This window comes from Echinops telfairi, unplaced genomic scaffold (assembly GCF_000313985.2).
Source record: "Echinops telfairi isolate 266 unplaced genomic scaffold, ASM31398v2 ScPeMD7_31;HRSCAF=116, whole genome shotgun sequence".
NCBI classification, from domain to species: Eukaryota; Metazoa; Chordata; class Mammalia; order Afrosoricida; family Tenrecidae; genus Echinops; species Echinops telfairi.
Window position 1 is genome coordinate 37180981 of NW_022103928.1, and position 24651 is coordinate 37205631.

General features: G+C 38.4%; 1 protein-coding gene across 1 annotated transcript in view; it reads left to right on the forward strand.

Moving 5' to 3' along the window:
- The window catches only part of PTPRN2 (protein tyrosine phosphatase receptor type N2), a 1475949-nt gene that overhangs the window by 534770 nt on the left and 916528 nt on the right, over positions 1 to 24651 (forward strand). Inside the window, exon 4 of the mRNA XM_045290142.1 lies at positions 12659 to 12776. Coding sequence (XP_045146077.1) covers positions 12659 to 12776 — 118 coding nt within the window. The remainder of the gene's footprint in view (positions 1 to 12658; positions 12777 to 24651) is intronic.

Sequence of the window (24651 nt, forward strand, 5' to 3'; positions counted from 1 at the left end):
CCCCCCCACCACCCCGCCCAAATGACAAAATTACAGAGCCTGAAAATCTTCTGGAGGAAGAAATGCCTTTGGACATGTCTGATATGGAATTCACATGGTAAATTCTTGCAGCAGTTGATAAAAGAGATCAAGAAACCACCGACAGAATTCTCGAATAATATAGGAAAACAATACAAGAACATCTAACAAGAATGGAAATTAAGAAGCCATACAAAAACAACAAATAAAAATCCAGACTGTTAATAAGACAATTTTAGAAATAGAAATTGCCCTAGATAGAAAAAGGAATCGAATCTACGAAAGACAGATTTAGTGAAATTGAAGACATAGCTCTTAATATGTGAAAGGAACAATTAGAAAAAAAGTGCAATAAAAAATGAAGAAAGTTTAAGAAATATGTGGGCCACTATCAAGAGGAATTACTTAATTGTGATCAGAATCTCAGAACAGGAACAGACCAAAAAACTCACCAAGAAAATTGTTGAAGATTTGTTGGACGTAAACTTACCTATGCATTAAAAAAACTCAATGGATTCCAAATAGAATGCACTCTCAAAAGAAAATCACAAAAGCATAGAATAATTCTTTAAGTATGGGAATATATGCAAAACCAATCACTAACTTTATTCCCAATGGAGATAGACTGAAATCGCTGAGAACAGCAAACCAGATAAAGATGCTCGTTATTACAAATCTTATTCACTATTGTGCTGGAAGTCTGAGTCACCCAGTGCAAAAAGATAATAAAAATAAGGCATCCAAATGGGCAAATAAGTATAATTGTTTCTATTTGCAGATGATATGATCCTGTACTTAGACTATTCCAGAGACTAGACATGAAAACTACTGGAATAATACGTGCCAGTAAGTGGCAGGATACCTGATTAATTTGGTTTCTATGCCATGCATACTTGTTCAGCGATTAAACTTATCAACTCATATCATTTCTGATTATGAAGAAGAGCCCATTTGATCATTTTAATCGTTTTCACATCATCTCTATGAGAAATTATTCTCCTTCAGTTCACCCATCCTCTTTCTAATGTTGCTATCAAGTCTTTGTCTTGGATGCTAAGAGACACTGCCCATTCACATTCTGCAAAGAATATTTTGGATAGGAGACTATGCCAATGAATGCCTTCTGTCACTTTATTATTTAGATAGGCAAATATTTCCTCAGAAATCCAAGATTCATTGAACTCCTGGTCACTACCTTTTCCGAACACCTTTCGCGTAGCTTATTGTTCGTTGCCATGAATTGATGCTGAGTCACAGTAACCCTTTCTGTGCACAGTAGCACTGTTCCAGGGGTTTTACTTCACATTTGGTAAGCATATCTCCAGGCCTATCTTTGAACCTAGTGGGTCTACATTAGCACCCCTTTGGGTTGTCATTGGACACTTTACTGTGTGTGCCATCAACTACTCCATCCTTGTTTTCTACCAGAAATTTTCCTGGCTTTTCCTTGTCATATTTCTGTGGCTTTTCCTTGTCACATTTCAACACCAACTTTCCTTCCATTTTGAAAACCATGACCCAATTGAATCGTTCTCTGGGTAAAATTAAAGGCTAAAAGATTTCCTTTTTTTTTTTTCCCCCACTCTGAGTTTTCTTTCACTTTTATCAAGTTGGAACCAAGTAAAGTGCACCCTTAGAGAGAACTTTCCTGGTTTCCTCGGTACAAAACCTTGAGTTGCCTTTATTTGGGGTTTTACTTCTTTGATCACCACCTGCTTCCCTCCCAGATGAAGTCTGACAGAGCCCTCCTGAGTCTTCTTGCAATACTGATGGAGCATCACGCTTCCTCTTTTCTTTGACAACTTAAAAAAATGTAAAACCTTCTCATTATTCTTCTCTTCTTAGTTGATTTCGTTGGCTCTAACTTTTCCATCACGGTTTCTGTTGAGTATTTTTAAATGTAAGTTTCATCAAGTGTCTTCCAAGGATAAAAAGTCTGCCATTCATTTCATTAATGCAGCTCTAGCACTCTTAGCTTGTCAGTAGTCTTCGGTTTTTTGTTTGTTTGTTTAGTTATTCTTCAATAGTTATTACAATGAAATACGTTCTGGTTCACTTCCTACCACCAACCAATAAGTTTTGTTAAATTCGAATCACTTGAAAGGTTAGCACCCCTGGCACCGGCTTTGGGGACCACCACGGTTCTGTGAGTGGGAGAAGGCATCGTTTTCAACAAGCAAAGATCACTGAGGTTTCAAAAGGCAAGATTTAACCCAGAAGGCACCATTCTGCCTGCAGTAGTCTTCATTTAAAAAATTAAATAAATAATTTTTGGGGAGGGGCTCTTACAGCTCTTAGAACAATCCGCACATCGAATGTATCAAGAACATTTGTACATATGTTACCATAATCATTTTCAAAATGTTTTCTTTCTGTTTAAGCCCTTGGAGTAGTCTTCATTTTTATTCCCACCTATTTCATGTCTACTCTTCAGCCTGACTCCCCCTTCAAATAGATCTTCAGCTTTACTGCACTGTTTTCAAACAGTAAGTGGTGGTGTTTACAGTAGATTTCATTGTAAAATGTACATCTTATGCTTTGATACTACCTCCAAAAATTTGAAAGCTACTATGTTAACGTCTCATAGATAACATGCATGTTTTGTATTTTGGTTGTTATTAGCTTATTGATTATGTAGAAGCACTGTCTATTGTATCTGTATCTTATTTTCCTCAGTCATCTAATTATAATCTCAACTGTCATCATCTCTGTGTGGACCTCTATCATGGGAAAGTTTAGACTTGAAAGAGTCAAGCTTAAGGTTTCCCCCTGCAAAGGTTTCCCCCTCCATAATGATTTCTGGTCTTTCCAATAATCCAGTCAATATACCTTGGAATCTACCTTGAATCCATTTCTCCTATTTTCTTGCCTATAATTATTAGTGATCATTAATTCTGCTTCCGACATGTCTCTCCAAACTATCCTACTACCTCTTTTTGAGTTTATAATTTTAACATCTTAACAATAGTCTATTTCTACAAAGTTCCTAAATGCTTTTTCAGTTCCTCTGTAATCTTCACCTCATTATTTAGAAATCATGAGGATTAAAATAGAAAATACACAGGACACTCCCTGTCTGGCCTATAGTTAAGATTCAGTAAAGACAGCCAGGGGGCTGGGTCATAACGGGCTGGGGGAGGTTCTCCACCGAGGAGGCTTCTCTCACTTCCGGCCACGCCGCACTTTCACTTCCGGCCTCGCGACCTTGGAGGGAAAGCAGACTCGCTGCCTTCTGGCCGATGTCCAAAAGGAGGAGAAAGTGAGATTGTGCCTTTAGCCGACTTCTTTCCCGGAGACTGGACGTCCCCACGGGGGTGGGGGTGGAGTGGGAGGGGGTGGGTGTCGGGTGGGATGCCCCCAACAGACATTTGGCTGTGCTTGGAGAGATGGGGGTCGGGGGGGACACAGTCTGGAATCCAGTGGTTGGAGGCCAGGGATGCTGCTGGACAAACCCCCCTCCCCACCCCCCTGTCCCCCACACACGGCCCAACAAGGGGCCACCCCAGAGAAAGGCCGGGCTTGGTGTCAGCAGAGCCAAGGGTGGAGAGATCCTGCACTAATTGAGAAAACATTGATTGGATCACCTCTTATCCCAGAATAAAGAGTGATGGGTGAGACAGTATAAACCAGGGGACCCTCTGAACCAAAAAAAGTGGAACTATTGGGGGGTAAATTCAGATTCATAGTCATCCTATAGGACAGAGCTGAACAACTCTCTGGTTTCCCAGGCTACCTCTTCACAGGAGCAGGTAACCTTTCGCCAGTGGAGCCAGGAGTGGGTTTGAACTGCCGACTTTTGGGTTAGCCACCCTGTATGTAACCTGCTGCACCACAGGGCGCCTCAGAAGGGAACCTCCAGCCCTTGGCATCTCCCCCACTTTCTCTCCACTCAGAGTGTGGATTTCAATGTGGGCTTCTTCCTAGGACAGCGGGAGGTCAGAGGATTATGGGAAGTGGAGTCTCTTGAAGGTCATAGGGGCTCAGGGACTGACACCTGGCACCTTTTTTGCCCCCAGGGGACACTGGACCCTGGTTGAAGACAGTGCTGGGTGTCATGACTTGGGGGACAGAGGGGGTGCTATTGGCATCCAGTGGGTGGAGACCAGGGACTCTTGTTAGAAGCCACACATGCCCAGGACAGCCCTCCACCACTGAGAAATACCTAGTCCCCATTTCCACATGGAAATGAATGACTGCCCCAACCCCTGAAAACGGGGAGAAAAAAAAAGATTCAGTAAAGAGTTATTGCTGTTAATTAAATTTTAAATTATTTTCATAGTTTATATTGATCACCTTTATAAAACACAAATTGGGTAATATTATAGTCCTACTAAGGAATTTTATGACTCATTGTGTACAGAAAAATTAAAACTTCCTAGCATGATATTTCAGGCCTCTAGTCAACCATAGCCCCTGTGTAGCACTTATCTTGTAAACACCATCATACACACCACATAATTTCACAACCGTTGGTATGTTTTCTTCATTCTTTATTATCTCATTTCTCATATTTTATTATCTTGAAGTTCCTCTCTTAACCTATCTTTGTTAGAATTCTTTTATCCTTTATCTGAAGTACAAAACCTACTGCCTTGAGTTGTTTCCATCTCATAGTGACCCTATCCAGTAGAGTAGATCAGCACCAGAGGGGTTTCCTCTAATATTAAGGAAGCAGACTGCCTCATCTTTCTCCCATAAAGCATCTGGTGGATTTGAGCTGACCTATCAGTGAACACTTTGACTCTAGTTCAGATGTTTGTTTATTTTCCCTAAGCCTCAATCCAAATGAGCCTATTCATTTCTCTATTTCTATTGCAGTTTGCTTATAAATTTATGATATAGTTTTAAGCACTCTGATTCATAAATAAAGGCACACTCCAACTTGGATTTTAACTAATTATATGCTTGCCTTTATTTAGACTATGAATTATGAGATGTTAGGAATTCATTTATTCATTTGTCCATCCGTGCAATCCCAGATTACCTAAAGCAGTGCCTTTTACAGAATTCAATAGATAGCTTAAAGAAAACTATCAACCAACTGAAAAAAGAAGTAAAAAATAAGCATACAAACAAATGAAACCACTACCAACCCTTTTCTTCATTTCAATTGAATTTTAAATCAGATCTATTGAGCATGGTCAGTATTCATGTTCTCAAAGAAAACTTCCATGAGCAGGCTGCACTCCTCCCTAAAACACACCACCAAACATGACAAGTGTTAACTTTTTTTTATTGCTTTATTGATGTTGCTAAATGCTTGCTTCGTGATAGTTAAAATTACAGATTCCCTTAGTTAGAGGAATTTCTTCTTTCTTTCTGTGACAGTTGCTTATGGATTTTCTTAAACTAGCATAGTGTAAGTCCGTTCCAACTCACAGTGACTGGATGTAAACTTTCTGGGCCCGTAAACCTTTATGGGGGAAGTCTTATCTTTACAGTCTCATCTTTCTCCAGGGAAGCAGGTTGTGGATTTGAACCCTTGATCTTGTGTTTAGCATCTTAATGTTTACCCCACAATGCTACCTGTGCTCCTTCACTGCTGTATAGATTAGTTTAAGAGTATATACTCCAAACGCATAGCCATTGAGTTGATTATAACAATCCATAGGGCAGAATAAAATTGTCCCTGTGGGTTTCTGAAACAGTACATCTGTAGAAAGCCTGTCTTTCTCCTGCGGAGATCCTGGTGGTTTCAAACTGCTGACTCTGTGGTTAATAGCCCAACGGTAACACCTATGCCACCAGTGCTCCTGAGCAGAAGAGTATAGTATAGTTTAATTTCTAATTTCTCGCCCTTTGAATGATTGCCCATTGAAAGAATTTTCTTAAGTGAAACTTTAGTAGCAAAGTGCTTTTTTTTTGGGGGGGGGGGTGTAAAAGGCTTAGGAATCTAGATTTGAATCATACCTTGTGACAACTTTAAGAATTGACTTCAAGAAATAGTGGACAATATGAACACTTATATAAGGAAAATAAGTTAGTCTTACTTAATTAAGAGACTATTAACAGAATATTTGCCTTGAAGCAAATATTGAGGAAATTTTCACTTTCATGAGATATCTCTAGGAAACTGAAAAACCCAAACCATCGAACTGTGGAATTCATCTTCTCTCTTTACAGGTTTTTGTTTTTAATTAAACTTTTTAAAGTTTCAGATCATTATAAATGTCTATGCAATTGTAAGAAACAAAGCAGAAAAAGCTGAGGTGTCAGTAAAAGCCGCAAAGCCATTTGAGAGTCACCTCGGGGCTTCAGCCTCCATTGAGTTCCCTCAGACCACGGGCCACGGTTGTCAATAGGCATGCCCACAGACAGATGCATCAGAATGAAGTAATGCTGATATAGTTAACATTTAACATCTCATCATTTTCCCCCATTTTGACACTTTTTAATTTGCTCTAGTTTTTATCATTTTCTACTTGAGGTTTTCCTATGTTTTATTTTGTTGTTGTTGGCCATGTTTTTTGGGGGGCTGTGGAGGTGGAGAGGGATATGATTTTCTTGATATGAAATCCAGGATAGGTAAGTCTATAGCTACAGTAACTAGATTAATGGTTTCTTAAGGTTATGGCAATGGAAGTTGGGGAAAATGGGGAGCCGATATCAGTGAGTACAAACATGAAGAAAGTGTTCTCAAATTGATAGTGGTAATGAATGCACAAATCCTTTTAATACATTCAAATCATTCAATTCTATGGTATGTGAATTAGAGGTCAATATGATTATTTTTAAAAAGTAGCGCAGAGAGATTCCATGAACCGTTTACTCAGTTTTTCTCAATGCTAACCATCTTTCAGTACAATATCTAAACCATAATATTGACATTGGTGCTAACATTTTTTTCATCATAAGAATCTTTCATATTGTTCATCTATAGCCACATCATACCACCTTTGGAAACCATTTTCTAAAATAAGCAGTTATATTGCTTAAGAAGCGTATACCTGTGCCTCACAAATTTTATAGTTTTGTTTTTTTTTCATTTTCATCTAGTTAAATTTGGGGGGGGGTATATTTATTGTTGGCTAGCTTTACCCAGGAAATATGCATCTGCATATGTATGTAGTTTAATTTTTAAGTGTTTGAACATATTCTTGCTATTTTTCTGTTAGTGATCTCTAATTTGATGCCACTGTGGTTTGAGAATGATCTTTGTATGATTTCGACTCTTTAAAATGTGCCAAGGCTTCTTTTATGGTCCATGTTATTACCTGCTGGTATAAGTACATGAATAATTTAAAAGGATGTATATTCTGTCCTTGTTGGATGAAATATTTTATAAATACTTACTAGATTCAAAGGAGTCAAATAATTTTTCCGTTCTTCTTTATTTGTTCTGATTTTCTGTTTAGTTGTTCTATCAATTGCTGAGAAAGGTGTTGAACTCGTCTTGTAGTTCTGTATGTTTGTCCTTCTAGGTCTTTCTGTTCTTGCTTCACATATTTTATCTCTGTTGTTTGATGCAAACTAAATTATTAATACTATGCATAGGTGTTTGGAGGATTAAAAGTTTCCTTCACTCTTACTTTCTTTACAGTACTACATCCACATCTTTATTTCTTTTTTTATTTTCTACTTTCACTCTCCCTGTTGCATTACACAATTCTGAGGAGGGCAAAGGACCAGGAAATGCTTCGTTCTGTTGTGCATATGCTTGCTATGAATCAGAACTGATTGGATGGCTACTAACATCTCATTAAATTAGAAATGCACTTTTGGTAGAAAACCCATGATTTTTAAAAATGTTCTCAGTTTTATAAAAATGTGTCAGTCTTTTCATTGATCTATCTAGCCTATTTTTAATTGTAATGTAAGTATTAATATATTAGGGCTAAGGTCTGCCATTTTATTGATTTGTTTTATTTTCTACTTATTCCCTTTTTTCTCTTTTCTTTGGGTTACTTCCATTTTTTAAGAGTTCTATTGAATTTACTATAATGGTTTGGAATAATAGGAATTTTACTGATCCACTGGTATCATTGTTTTCACTTTTTTCTACATACTTAAAAACACATCGGGCTTAGATGTGATTAGCCTCCTGCTTCTGCAGGTTTATGTCTGTTGAAAATTTTGGAAGTTTTCAGCCATTATTTCTTTCAGTTGCCCTTCAGCCTGCCTTCTTTCAGCTCTCCTCCTGGCACTCTGGTGACATGAATTCAGACCGTTTCTGCTGCTTCTACAGCATCTGGGGCTCTTCTCAGTTTTCTTTTGGACTATTTACTGTTGAGAACCTCAGTAATTTGAATTGTTCCATCACCCAGAACTGGGTGATAGTTTTCCCCTCCATTCTTCTATTGAGTGCATACACCGAGCTTTATTTATAGTTATTATGATGATATTTTTCCATTACAGTATTTCCATTTTGGTTCTCCTTTTTAACTTCCATTCATTTGCTAACATTTTCTGTTTGTTTTACTGAGGCTTCCGTTTTTTATTTTTTAAATGTGCTCATACTCGCTAAAGCGTAATTACCATAGAGGCTTTGAAATACCTGTCAGACCATCCTACTCTCTCTGTCATCTCGTTGCTGGTTTCTGTTATATTTTTTCTTTTTTTTTCACTCAATATGAGATTTTCCTTGGGCACATGAGCGAGCTTCAGTGGAAATGCAGACATCTTGGTATTATATCATGAGACTGCATTTTACTTAAACTTTCTGGTATAACTGATTTTTTTCTGACACCACTCTGGCAGATTAAGTAGATACCTCCTGCTAAGGATAGGCAGAGGTAGAAGTCCAGGTTTCCCAGTAAATCTTTGTTGCCATTCAAGGATGTTCTCATTGCTGTTAATCAGTGGTGATTGTTTGAGCTAACTCCTCATTGCTGTTAATCAGTGGTGAGTGTTTCAGCTAACACCACTGAAGACAGGTGTTAGAAGCTAGTTGACCTTTTCCCGCCACTCACTGATGTGAGTATTGGGTTCCCTCATTACAAGTGCATGATGGTAGATTCTAGTCCCTCCACTTGGATTTTGTTGGCATAGAGGTAAATAGAAACATACACACAAACACACACACACACACACACACAAACACGCACATTAACTATATATACTACATCTATATATGCTACTTTTATTAGTTTGCTCCTTTTTGGGAGTGGGATAGAGGGTCCTCCCAAGACTGAACATAACTGACTGAGAACTATTCTGGAAGGACTGGACCCTTACAAAATCCCAATTGACATAGCTCAAACTTTTGTGGTTTTTTTTTTTTTAATCAATTTATTGGGGCTCATACAATTCATCACAATACATAGATCAATTGTGTAAAGCACATCTATACATTTGTTGCCCTCATTATTCCCAAAATTCGCGTGCTTATTGAGATAAAAATATCATAAACATTTTGTTTAAATCTTAAAAATAGCCTTTATTTTGGTTTGCTCTGGATTTATGGTTTTCTGATAAACATTAACGTTAAGCCTATCTTTTTTATTATTAAAAGATCATTTTATTGGGGGCTCTTATAGCTTTTATAACAATCCACACATCAATTATATCAAGCATATTTGTACACCATCATTATTTTCTAAACATTTACTTTCTCTTGAACCTTAGTATCAGCTCCTCCTTTTTCCCTCCCTCCCCCCCTTGTGAGTCCTTGATAAATTATTCCTATTTTCATATCTTACATCGACCACTGTCTCCCTTCCCCCATGGTTTCTGTTGTTCTGTCCCCCTGGGGGTTGGGGTGGGTGGATATGTGTCAGTCATGGTGATCTGTTCCCTCTCCTCCCCTCCTGTCCCCACCTTTCCCCTACCCTCCTAGTATGCTACTCCCATTCCTGTTCCTGGATTCCGCGTGTCACGAGCTCTTATCTTTTATCTGTTTCTGTGCACATGTTCCAGTCTAGCTGCACGGAAAGGCAGGACTGGAGTCATGATAGTGGGGGGTGAGGAAGCCTCAAGGGACCAGAGGAATATTGTGTGTTTCATCGGTGCTTTACTGCGCCCTGGCTGACTCATCCCTTCCTTGTGACCCTTCTGCGAAGGGATGTCTCATTGTTTTGGGTTTTGGGTTTCTGCACTGCACCCCCTTGTTCTCAACAATATAGTTTTGTTGTTTGTTTGTTTTGGGTCTTCTGATGCCTGTTACTTGATCCTGTTGACACCTCATGATTGCACAGACTGGTGTGCTTCTTCCATGTGGGCTTGTTTAATTTCAAGCCTTTAAGACCCCAAGTGCTGTATCTTTTGATAGCCATAAGCCCATCTTTTTGAGGAAGGAATAGTTATACCCCTTTTTTAGATTCACAGTAGTAGGTATTATGCTAAATTGCAAACATACTTCAAAGCAGGTGTACTCTTTAGAATGGACCAATACTAACCACATAAACATGCATTTCATTTAGAAGAGACCCCCCCCCACTTTTTAACTGTTTTTGGAAAATGTAATCAGTTTGTTTATTATTAGGTCATTTAATCCTAAAATAAGGAGCTGAGTGGCTGTGGTGCCATAAGAGTCAACGTCTAGCAATCTATGGTCTAAAAGTTCTATTCCAAACAAAACTTCTTAGAACATGCTGCCCTGAGAGGTCGTTCTATTTGGTGAATTGTACCATCAGCTTCTACTTTGGATAATGCCAGGAAGTCTTAAATTCAGAAATATGCAAACCATTTGGGTCTTGCCACCTGTACATTTTAAATGTTAGATTTGTGTCCACAATACGGATTTCAATGTGTTCGTGAAGGCAGCTTATATCTTCTGAGGCTCTCTTTTCGTTGATCCTTTTAAATTTATTTCTAGTAAATGTGGTTCTCAGCAAGTTCTGGGCTTCTTTATAAAATACACACATACACACACACAAACAAGCACAGAGCTGTCCTGATTTGAAGATTTTGGTAATGTGTTTTTGTACAGGGCATAAAAATATATCTCTATAATTACATGATATTTAGTGATTAGATAATTATGGATAATTGCATGGGGTAGTTCTAAGAGCTAAAGTGTTACCATAAGATCTAAAATGTACAAATTGCATAATAATTATTCTTGGGAGTTATTTGGTAATTCTAAGCATAATTATCATGTGATATGCAGTGCATGTAATTAATGCATAATCACATGGATTTTGCCTTCATAACTACTTCACCCTTCTTACAAATCTCTTTGTCATAACATTTGAGTATAAATATAATGTAATTGGTTCCCAGATACAGTACATTAAGCCCCATGATAATTGCTTTCATAGTAACAATAACCCTTTATTCTATTCCAAATGCTTGACTCTTAAGCAAGAAGGGGTTACCAGGAAAAAATTGCCCAAGCAATCAGAATTGACTCAGTGGCAGTGTGTTTCTGTATAGTGCGATGAACAGAGTAGTGAGTGAGCAAAGGGTAAATATTTGTGCATCATGGGTCGGGAATATCCTACCATGACATAACCTTTCCATGTGGAAGTTTTCATCTTTCATAATGACTACAACATCTCCTCCAAATAAAATGTATATTTCCTATAAGTCTCCTGGTTGGTCAGCCCCTCCCAACATCCAACAAGCCTTTATCTATCTGTCTATCTATCTATCTATCTATCTATCTATCTATCACTTATTTATTAAAGTAATAAAGTATTATTGTGCTTCTGGTCTAGGAGTTTTAGAAAGTTGGACTATCTATAAATAAATTATTTGATTAATATCATGTCGTAAAGTGAAGCCTTGGTTTGGTTAATGGTATCACCATCTTCTGCCAGTTTGTTATACAGAGACTTTCTGGAAGCTGTTTCTCTCTTCCGAAGGCTTTATTTTCTCCAAACTACACCTGGTAGAGAAGCTTAGAGGCAGGTTTAAACCCTTCCTGTCTACAGTCTTCTTTGCTTTTATACCCCAAAGCATAGTCCCAGCCTCCTCCCAGGAAATCTTAAAAATCTGGGCTGAGGGTGGAATACTGGGTCTCTCAACATGGAACCTAACATACTAACCCATATCCCTTGCTCAATGATGAACCTGGAAGAACTAGACCCTTCTTTGAATTGATAAAGTTCAGACTTTGGTGAAGTTGCTATGCTGACTACGGGATCCCCAACTCCAATATTACAAGTACCAGCAGGTTCTCCCAAGGTGCACAGGTTTCAGTGGACCTCCCCAACTAGAAAGGAGGGTGTGACAATTGACCTCCCCAAATTATTTAGTGAAAACCTTAAGGATCATAGTGCTGGTTGGAAGAGTAGGCACCCTGGAAGTATGGTGGGCTATATATTGAGTTGCTAACCACTAAGTTAGCAGTTCAAAGCTATCAGGTGGTGCCCCGTGGGTGAAAGAGGAGACTCTTTACTCCTGTGAAAACTTGTAGTCTCAGAAGCCCACAGGGAGGTTCTGTTTTATCCTCTGTAGGGTATCTATGAGTAGAAATCAACTCAATGGTAGTGAGCATGCTTAGGTTTGGTTTTAGGTTGGAAGTCACTTGAAACACACAGTGGCTATCACAATGGACTCAAGCATACCAAGGAAATGACCATAATGCAGGGCCTGGCATGAGTCAGGGATGGCTTGATGACCATGAACACAATCACCATCATGAGCCAGACTGAAAACTGTTTCCAAACTGGCAAGGATTTTTTTATGAGACTAAAGTCAGGTCTTTGGGTAAGCTTCCGGAAATGGTAACATGTTTGTTGTGACTTCCCCCCACCAGGTTTCACATGGCAGGATGACTATACCCAGCACGTGATGACCAAGGAACTCGCTAACCTCCCCAAAACATACCCACGACGTGCTGAAGCTTCCTCAAGAGAGGGGTCCAACCCGGCCAGGTAAATGCAGATGTACTTTGTCAGTTTGCTGCCCGGTCACACCCATAATCCCTTAATCTTTCTGTTTTCAATGTAGCAAAGTACACTTTCTTGTCTTCTTTGTCTAGCAGGGCCTGTAAGAAGACCAATGCTTCCTTTCCCTCTTGTATCTCAGTCCATCATGGTTGGGGGCTGTCGAGTGCATTCCAACTCATAATAATTGTGTAGGACAGACTAGAACTGCTGCATAGGAAGGCCTTGGTTGTCGTCTTTATGGAAGCAGATTTAAGGTCTTTCTCGGGAAAGCTACTGAGTGGCTCCAAACTGCCAAAGCAGTTGAGAATTTACCTGGTATGTTACCAGGGCTCCTTCCAGCCCAGTAGAGAAAGATGTATTGGAGTGACCCCTTGCTGAGGGCCCCTTTTCCCTGGGAGCCACGCCTAAGAGGCTCTTGCCTTCATTTGCCACAAGACTGTCAGATCACCTACATCTTAATGGCCTCAGTTGAAAGCAGACGTCTAGATGTCTCATTTCTCAGTAAGCTCATGTTCCCTTGAGCTGGATTAAAACATGGCCATCTTTGTTCTTCCTTTCTCAGAATATATCAATCTTTAGTGAGCTGAATATTTTATTGTATGTAATCTGACTTCATCTTCTCTATAATTTAGGAAGAAATTAGTAAGGTCTGACCCATTTTTACAAGTGAGGATATTGACACTGAGGGAAGTTAAAAAAAAATTAATCCAATGGAAAAGAACACTAAGAAAACTGGGGTTGCTGGTGTGAGTCCAGAAATGTTTTATTATTTGTAATGTTTAATAATTAGGACTTTCACTCAAAGTTTAGTTCATCATTTTTCCTTTGTAGAGAGCGTTTTCTTAGCACCGATAACATTTAGTTAGAAAGATCCCAATAATACACAATTTAGAGAATTGCCTTCTGTGGTAGTCTAGGTAGACTAGGGAAACAAATCCATGTACACACATATGCATATAAGAAAGACATTTATATACGAGAGGACTTGAACACTGAGAAAACATCTCAACCCAGTCCAGTCCAAGCCCATAATTCCAATGCTAGCCCATATGTCCGACAGCAATCCATAAAGTCCTCTTCAGACTCACAGAACACATGCAATGATGCCAACTGCAGGAAAATCACAGGCCAGTGGGTAGAAGGTCGTTGGTTACAGTGGCTTTTTGAGCATCTTTTGAGCATCTTTTTGAGCTTTTTGAGAAATGTCTCTCGCCTCTAAGGAGGAAGTCCCAGATTTCCCAGAATTCTCATGAGAAGGCCATGCCCACACAGACGCCTCATTGGCTATGATCTGATTGACAAGCTAGATTCCACCCCTACACTCTTAATCCTCAAATTGACAAACGATTATATATCTCCCACACACCTTCTATGCCCATGTCTATTTTATAGACGAAACAACTGAATCATTAAAAACTTCTTTTAATCATTCTTTAAATAAGCTTTAAATAGACGCCCCGGGGCATAATGGGCTACAAAATAAACTCCAAACTCACTGCCGTTGTGTCGATGCCAGCTCATAGACCTATAGAACAGGGGAGAACTACCCCTCTGAGTGAATTTCTGAGACTGTACCTCTTTATGGGATTAGAAAAGCCACATCTGTCTCTGGTAGATCAGCAGGTCATTTTGAACTGTGGACCTTACAGTTAGCAGGCCAACTGGTAACCAGTATGCCACTTGCTAGCCATAAATTAGCTGTTCAAATTCACCAGCCATTCTGCAGGGGAAAGATGAGGTTGTTGACTCCCGTACAGATTTATGGTCTGGGAAACTCAAAGGGGCCATTCTACTCTGTCCTATAGTGTCCCTAAGGCTCATACTTGATTTGATTGCAGTAGGTTTGAATTTTAGATTTGACTTATGTTTTAAATGGATTAACAAATGTAAAGAACGTAGAACAGTACATAGTACATAGTAAACACTAAAAAGTGTTTAACCATATTAGCTATCACCTGCAAGACTGTGAGTTGCTTAAAAAGAACTATGCTGTTGTAATCCTGTGCTAAGCTATCTACATTTCTTGTTGTTGTCAATTGCCATCCAGTTGACTGTGACTGGTGGTGACCCCATGCGTGCAGAGTAGAACTGTCCCATGCTGTTTCAAGGCTGTGACTTTTCAGAAGGTCATGGCCTGGACAGCTTCCCAAGGTTAGACTGTGAGTTCCAACCTTCATCTTTCTTTATTAAAATATATACACAGAGACATACACATATACGATATAAATTCGGTGAGGATATAGTTCTAAACAATAACAAAATGATTTCCAATTTGAGCTAACTTGAATTGCCGTGTTCACTAGAGATGAGCCCATAATCTTCACACTACCCTTGAAACTTCATCTGGATCTATGTTCCCCTTCTCCGTAAAAATTCCAGCAGCATCTGCTACAGATTCATAAATAAAAGTTAAGCAAACTGGAATTGCACTAGGAGCAGGGCTGGGTTGGATAGCCAAAGGAAGGAAAAGGAAAGGATGATTGGAAAATCTGCAAGGAATAGCTGTTTGTTTCTAGAGAGCCAGTGCAAGTGACTGAAAAGTTTTAACCAACACATAGGAGGCAAACCGGAGAACCTGGAAATCAAAAAAATATTTCCAGGTTGTTGTTTTTAAAAAAAATTCCAAGTTTATATTTTAAATAACTTAATTTTTAAGGACAAATGAAATAAAAAGTTTTAAAAAGGTACATTTACGGACATTGGCATTTTCTTCCTTTGGAATTTATTATTTGCCCATAATTTTTTCTTTTGTTTCTTGCAGACTGAAGTCTTTCTACATTAAAGCTAGTAACTCTTTATGTCTATTTTGTAGATGGCATCGAATGTGTCGCCAATGAAAAATATATGTCTTCGGCTGGATTTTTGATCTCTTAAGGGCTGAGACATAGATACGTTCAATCATCTTGGCTAGAAAAAGAGAATTCCTTTGGAAAAGACTTGCTGGGTATTCTCCACATTCATTTTCCAGGCTTTCTTTCTGCTAACTCCCCCCAAAGACTGGTCTTTAGAGACTGGTCTTTATTATGGGATGGGTTTGGCCAGTGGAATTCATCTCTGGAGCTATGGCAGGATGACGACTGAGGGGTTTTTGTTCCTCCCAGTTCTTTCCACTAGGCTGTCGGTTGTCTTCTACTGCAGTCACAGACCTCTCTTAATATTCTCTGGATTCCCATAACTTTCCCTGACTGCTGACCCACCAGTTCTCCACTGTTGTTAATCTCGAAATACTTCATCGTCTCCTGTGCGTTTCCCTCACTCCTGCCCAGGCTTTGGGGACGAGCTCACTTATTAAACTACTTGGTGATCTCATTTAAGCCTGCTGTTGAGACTGTGGCCCGATGCCATTAGCCATGAAGACTTGACCTGATTCAGAGACTTGGTAGGCCAAATAAGAAGCAATATAGCCCTGTCTTTTCCCACTATTATCCCAACAACAAAGCATTAAAGTTACATTATCATCATGATATAAATTTAAAAGTTTTTTTTCTTCTAAAGTTCCTAGGAAATTTTCATTAGCATTGAATTGGCTGCTTCCTGGTATATTTTTAAAGGAAATCGGCCTTTGTAGGCAATCTCTAATATTGTTTTCATGATCTTGAAAGATTGTTGGTAAAATATGCTTGCAGTTTTTCTAGTGTGAATTTGGGGCATTCATTTTCAACAGAAAGCTATGCTTTTCATGGAGATTAGCAAATTTGTTAGTTTGGTATCATGATTATAACTTTTTAAAGGACTCGTAAGTGTAGTATCCCTTTTGACATTTTACTAAGCTTGATTTTATTTTCACATTAAAAAAAGATTTTAAAATATATGTATCGTGAATTTTCTTCTTTCTTCTATTCTTAGATTTTTTGTTCTTTATAAAACTTCTTGAGTCAAGAGATTTTCATTTGTTTTTATTTGTTGTTTTAAAAATAATGAAATCACATACTTGTGCATTTGCCTTTAAGATTAGTTTTGGCATCCTTCCATAATTATGATGTATTTTCCTTTGTGTTTATTCTAAATCATGTAGAATTATAATTTTATATCTTTTTTAAAGTAAGTGTTCATTAGACTTTATCATTTTCATATACAGTGAACCCTAGCCACTTCGCGCTTTGACTTCCACGGCTTCCCTCTATCGCGGTTTTTGCGTAACAGCGCATGCTCTGTCATTACTGCCACTGAGTGGCTCATACTGTACACGCTTCTGTCTGCATCGCTATGTATCGGAGCTACATATCAGATGCATTTTTGCTTTTGTACAGTGTACTGTAATTGCGATTTTTAAGAAATTTTATCTAAGCCCTATGATGGCTCCTAAATGAGCTGCTTCTTCTAAGCCTTCTGACAATAAAAATAAGCGCCAGAGGAAGATGCTCACCATCCAGGAAAAGGTAAAACTTTTGGATATGATCAAAGATGGCAAGAAAATCGTGGAGGTTGCACGCCATTTCGACTTGAATGAGTCTTCCGTTCGCTCCATCCGTAAAGAGGAAAAAAACATCCGTGCTACGGCTACTTTCACTTTCAACAAGGAAGCAAAGCGCATCGTGACAAGTCGTGATAAGTTCATAATAAAAACGGAGTCTGTCCTAGCCGTTTGGATCAATGACAGGCGCAAGAAAAACATTCCGTTGGATTCGATAGTCATCCGGGAGAAGGCAAGGCAGCTCTATCAGCGTTTTACAGCAGACAAACCTCAACCAGAATCCTCTTCTGCAACGTTCGTGGATTTTACAGCGAGCAAGGGTTGGTTCGAAAAATTCCAGAAGAGGTATATGAAGGTAGAGATGACAAAGGCCACCTGGAAGAAGTTGTGGCCTGGAATTGTCCAGGAATCTGAAGAATTCACCCTAGAAGAAGTCAGAAACTCAGCGGTGGATAACACAGTGAGACTAGCCCAGATGCTGGAAGGAGAAGGTTTCAAGGATATGCACCGCGATGACGTATTTGAGGTGCTGGAGTCTTCAGATCATTTAAATTATGAGAATTTGGTGGAACTAGCTAAGTCTGAAAGTGAGGAGGAGACGGAAGAGCAGTCAGAGGTTCCTGAGGATCATGAGGAGTTAGTTGGCCTCACAATGGAGCGTCTCTCGCATATCGTAAGAACAATCAAAGAAGTTCAGGACACGATTGAAGAATGGGATCCAGAAATGAATCGTGCATTACGGTTCCGGAATGCACTCGATGGGGCAATGGAACCCTACAAAAACCTTTTCACTGAAATGAAGAGACAACGTCGGCAACTGCCAATCACAATGTTTCTTAAACGTGTACCCAGAAACCCACTGCCTACACCAGCTCTTTCAGAGGAAAAAGACGGCGACCCACCTGTAGAGTACATCCCTTAAGTCATTTCATAGGCTATTGATTACAGTATTTGTAAGAACTATGTATAATAATACTGTATGTGAAATATGTAATATTGTAAACTAGATGCCATAAATAATATAATAAATGATAATTGTAACGTCCAAAATGTTTTACTGTATTTTCCCTTTTTCGTTTAATAAATTGGGTAATACAAGTGTAATGGTGACTAAAGGGTGTTTTTTCATGTCCTCTATGCTCTAACTATGAAAATATTTGATTTACAAATAAGGAATCCTACTTCGCGGAATTTCATTTATCATGGTAGGGTCTAGAACCGATTAACCGCGATAAATGAGGGTTCACTCTATGCCGTATATACTCAAGTATAAGCTGACCCGAATATCCGCTGAGGCACCTAATTTTACCACAAAAACTGCATAAAAAATGTTCTGAAAAACTCAGCTTGTACTCGATTATATACAGTATTTTAAAACTTTTAATTAGAGTGTAACTTTACTGCATTAGTGTTAAGAATTAATGATATGGGGGAAATTTGAATTTTTGTGTTCTAATTTATACCATGTTTTAACTGTTAGTGGTTGCTTCAAAAAGGTATTTGTACTCTCTATTTTAAGGATACAGATTTTACATGAAGTTTATAATTAGACACATGCTCTATCACTCAACGGAGCTCAGATGGTGCAATGGTTTAAGCATTGGGTTACTACCACAAGTTAGGTGGTTTAAACACACCAACCACTCTACAGAAGAAAGGCGAGGCTCTTTGCTTCTATAATGCTTTACAGCCTCAGAAACCCCCAGGAGTAGTTCTACTTTGTTCTATAGAGTCTTCGAGTTTGAATCTACACAGTGGAAATGGGCTTTGGTTTGTTTTTATGTTGCTCAAAATCAATATGTCTTTATATTTTAATTTCTTAAAATTGTTCAGACAAAAGCTATATTTGTTATACATTTTCTTTTTGCTATTATGTTTTACTTGCTATATTTTGAGTGGCATATATTAAGCATATCAAATCTCATTACTGTATCATCTTTATTATCCATCGTTATATTACCTTTTTTAAAAAGTCTTTTTTGTTACCATTAATGTTTGTATTGTTGAATTCTACAATTATTGTTACTGTATTTACTTTCTTATTGTTTGTTTGTTTCTGCCTGATTAATCTGTGATCAACCTTGAAAATTTTACTCTCCACACTTTTTAGTGTATAAGTGTAGCTTTTATAAATAATATAAAGTGACATTTAAAAAATTCATTTGGGAGTCTCTTAGGGGATTTAGACCACGGAGAGTGTTAGTTTCCTTAGCTTTTGGCTTTAAAAAAAAATCTTCTATGGACTATAATTTTTTTTTCTTTCTTTGGTATTTATTTCAAGTTAAATTTTTGACCATCACTGTTAGATTTTCAAGATTTCTTTTAGAGTAGCATTTGGTTATTAAATAAATTAATCAGATCTATTAGAAGATCTGAGAGTTGTTGAGTTTATTATGCTTCCCCCTTTCCCACTTTATTTCACTAACTCTTTCTCAGACCTTTATTCTTGACCAGTATCCTAGCAGCTAACATGAGCCATGACCATAATAGGCATCTAATTAATGTTGACTGAATAAAGGAAGGGAAGAATAAACGTATATGCTGAAACTTTTGAATTATTTTATAGGTAGTTTCAATAACCAAGACTATTGTTTGATTTCTTCACTGCACAGTGCAAATTTTTTTAAAAATATCACTTTATTAATATCCTCAATAGGTCAGTGAAATAGTTGTTAATTTTCATTCAAGGGAATTGATCTTCAGAGAGATTAAGTTACATGCTTAAAACTATAGATGTAGAGATGAGCTTAGAATTCCTAGCCTTCAGCCGGTATTTCTGTCAATACCTATTTTTATAATTTCCAGTTGGTGACTCTGAGCATCAGGGTTGTATCCTCTCACTATAATTGTTCAATCTGTATGCTGAGCAAATAATCAGAGAAACTGGGCTATATGAAGAAAAATGTTGCATCAAGATCAGAGGACGAGTTATTAGCAACCAGCAATATGCAGATGGCCTAACTTTGCTTGCTGAGAGTGAGGAGGACATGAAGCACTTGCTAATGAATCCAAGGATTGCCGCCTTCAGTGTGAATTATGAATGAATGCAAAGAAGGACAAAATCCTCACAACTGGACTAATAGGTCATATCTTGATAAGTAAAGAAAAGGTCAAAGTTGGCAAGGATTTAGTTTTGCTTAGCAGAGCCATCAATGCCCATGGAAGCAGCAGTCAGCAGATTAAAGGTCATGTTGCATTGGGTATAACTGCTGGACAAGACTTCTTTAGAGTATTGAAAAGCGAAGACTAAGGTGCACCTGTCCCAAGTCATGGCATTTTCCTATTGCCTTATATGCATGTGAAAGTTGGAACTTGAATGGGATGACAAGGAAGACCTGAAGCATTTGAAGTGTGGTGCTGGAGAGTATTGAAAGTACTGTGGTCTGTGAAAGGACGCACCAATCTGTCTTGGAAGACGTATGGCCAGAGTGCGCCTTAGAGGCAACTATGGCAAGACTTCCTTTGTTTTACAAACGTTGGACATATTGTCAGGAGACACCAGTCCCTGGAGAAGAACATCATATTTGGTAAAGTGAAGGGGCAGCTAAAAAGAGGAAGGCCCTGAAGAAAGTGGATTGACATTGTGACTGCAACAATGGGTTCAGGCATAGGAACAATCGCAAGAACCATGAAACAGGACCATGCAGTGTTTCATTCTGTTGTGTATTGGGTTGCTCTGTGTCAGAACCGACTCAATGGCTCCTGACAACAACACCAACAATAACTCTGAGCTCATCTTTCCTTTGTCTTCTCTTCCCATACAGAGAGGACATGAACTCCAAGGAAGTGTTGGGTGAGAAAGGCAGAAAGACACAACATGAATAACCAACAAAGCAGCCACTATGATCGCTGTATGCTATGGATAGTGCTAGCTGGAGACATAGGAGAGCCCATGAACTTGAGAATATTCCCCCATTCACAAGGTCCCCTGGAGAAGAACTGTTGACTAGCAATATCATGAACATCGATTGATACTTTCAGTGCCATTGAATGGCCTTTGCCTTCTGGTGACTCCATGCACAAAACATTGCCTGGTCTTAACATCATCTTCACAATCATGTGGCCACTGTGCGTTTTGAGTGTCTTCCTTCTTAGGGTGCTTGTCTTCTAGCATGCTCTCTAGCGGTACTATGTTCTGATTCACTGGTTAATTTTTAGGAGTAGATCAACAGCCCTTCTTTGTCTGCCTGGAAGCTACACTGAAGCTGTTTCCCTTAGGTGGCTCTTCTGCTATGTGAAATGCTGGTGGCCTAGGTTCTACAGGAGCGACAGCATGTGAGTCACTGCAGCATGATAAATAGTTACAGGAAACTACAAGTAATCCATCAGGGTAGTTGTGAAGGTTTGTTTACCTGAAAACTAAAATGAGCCTGAGATGATTACTGAAATAAGGTTAGGAGTATTGTGAGAAGCAATGAGGACCAAGTTCACCATGTGCAAAGATTTTGTTCTTTCTTTGGATTTTTTATTTTTGAGAATTAGGTAGCAATTTGATATTTAATATTATTTGGAGCATGAAGATCATGTTATGTAATAAGGGAAAAGAAGTAGTGCCATTCAACGTGTGAAATATTTTTCATATTTTTGAAGTAGGGAATATCCACATACAGAGTTTTGACCAACTGAGAGCCAGTTATAGGGCAAAAGTCAATTTTTAAGCTAATTGCTACAATAATGCACAGCGTGATGATGAAGACGCTCATCACTGTAACATATTACTGTGTCACCCGCAAGTCTGTGAGCAGGAACAGAGACAGGGGGAAGATGAATAAGACAATTTAAAGGCACATTTATGAGGTAGTTCTATGTGCATTGATTAGCAATTAGTGAGAAAAAGAGAAAGCATACCAGAAAAGTAAATTGACTTTAGTTAAATTACACTCGGACAATAAAGAACATGAACTTTCATCCATCTCAAAACGGTCAAGACCCGTGAGAAAAAATGAAATAAAAATGGTCAAGGAAACTGCAGCCATGCAAAGAACTATGAAGTGCTACATAATTTATATTCCTGTTAAGTCTGAGCCAACGTATTTTCAAAAATCATTGGAAAGAGTATGGAGATAATTTGCAAATTCTACATTTTAAAAAATAAAGGTATTTCCCACCTAGTATCAATGATTCATTCTTAAAATTCAGATAGATGCCCTACATGAAAGCTAACTGGAGTCTGTTTACCATAATTTAAAATGTAAATTTATAATCAATTAGAAAATCACCTAAAATTCCAATAACTTTCCTAAAATATATATAAATCATAGAATAAGAGCCATCTGTAAGCAACAAACTGCCATGTTTGGTCATGACATACTTAAAATATTGCTTCCTGATCACTAAAAATTGATACGCTGTTTCTGTTAGGTGTTGCTGAGTTGGTTCTGATTCAATACAACCCTACATTCAGTGGAATGAAACACTGCCCGGTCCTGCGTTATTCTCATAACCGTTCCTATGTTTGAACCCATTGTTACAGCCATTGTGTCAACCCATCTCCTTGAGGGTCTTCCTCATTTTTTCATTGACCCTCTACTTAACCAAGCACGATGTCCTCCCCCAGGCCATGGTCCCTTCTGTTAACACGCCCGAAGCACTTCAGAAATCTCATCATCTTTGTTTCCGAGGAGCATTCATGAGGATAGTTCAGCAAAATCTTACTTGCTTGTGATATCAATGATATTGTTTGATAGTTTGAGCATTCTGTTGGGTTACTTTCTTGGAAATGAGCACAAATATGGATCTCTTCCACTCCCTTGGCCAAGTAGCTGTCTTCCAAATTTCCTGGCATAGACCACTAAGTGCTTCCAGTGCTTCTTCACCTCGTTGAAGTATTTCCATAGTAATTCCATCAGTTCCTGGAGCCATATTGCTGACTAATGCCAAAATGGTACAGTGACTCTGTATAATTTTTGGATTTTCTATTCAAGCTTCATGCACCATTCAATATTTTGCCCATAGAATCTTTCAATATTACAAATTGAGACTTGAACTTTTTCTTGAATTCTTTCAGTTTCAGATATGCTGAAGCTTTTCTTCCTTTTTGGTGTTCTAACTCTACAGCTGTTCACATTGCATTATAATATTCATGCTGTTTTCTCCAACTGCCCTTGGACATTTCCCGTTCACCCTTTTACGTCATCTCTTCTTCCATGTGCCTTAGCTACTCTACAATTCAGGGGAAGTTTGAGGTTTTTCCCCTGATATACACTTTGATCTTTCTTTCTTGTTGTTTTAATGACCTTTTGCTTTCTTTATGATTGATGTTCTTTACATCCTCCCACAGTTCATCACGTCTTCTATATTAGTGCTCAGTGATTAAAATCTGTTCTTCAGATGTTCTCTACATTTAGATGGGATATACTCAGATGGTATTTTGGCTGTAGTGTACTTGTTTTAATTTGCTTCACCCTCACTCTGTACTTACATATGAGTAATTGATCTGTTCTACAGTCTGCCCCTAGCCTGATTTTAGCTTCTGATATTGAGTTCCTTCCTATCTCTTCTCACAGATCAATTTGGAGTATTCCATCTGGAGAAGTCCATGTTTATAGCTACTATTATTGTTCTTGAAAAAAGGTATTTTCTATGAACAAGTTCTTGCAAAATTCTATCATGTGATTTCCAGCTTCATTTCTGTCACCAAGACCATATTTTCCAACTACTGTTCATTTCTCTGCTTCCAACTTTTACATTCCAATCACCAGTAATTATCAGTGCATGGTTAGTCAATTTCTGACTGAAGCCATTGATAAAATTACTCAATTTCTTCATCAATTTCTTTTGTGATTGGTGGATAAATTTGAGTAATAGTTGTATTAATTGAATTTCCTTGAATTCAGATAAATATAATCCTATCACAGACAGCATTGTACTTCAAGATAGACCTTCTGTTGAGGGAGTAGAGGCCCAATGTCTGTCTGCTACCTTAGTAGTTAACCTATAAATAAATGTACATAGACCTATATCTCTATAATTGCATTTAAATATATTTACATATATATGCCCGTAATTATACCTTTATAAATATCTTTGCCTCCTAGTATTTTCCACTATTTCTTTTTACTTTCCTCCTGTCTCACTATCATGTTTCACCTTCATTCGGCTCTCAGTAAGTCCTTTTGGCTACGTTGCACTTGATCAAGTCCCACTTAGCATTTTACTCCCTCTTTACCATCAATTTTAGATCACTTGTTCCCTTGTCCTTGGGTTTGTTGGCTCCTCCCTTCCTTTCCCCTACCTCCCCCTCTCCCATGTCCCCCCAGAACCATTGCTTTCTGCTTAGGATTGTTTACCTGCCTATGTTATATAGACATGGGGAAAAAAAGAAAGAAAGAAAGAAAAAGGAAAAAAACCCACGTAAATAGTTCCAGGTCTGTCTGTTGATCCTTATGAATGTTTTCCTGTCTAGTCTGATGAGGTGATGAGGTGCTAAGCCCTGCCCCAAAAGTC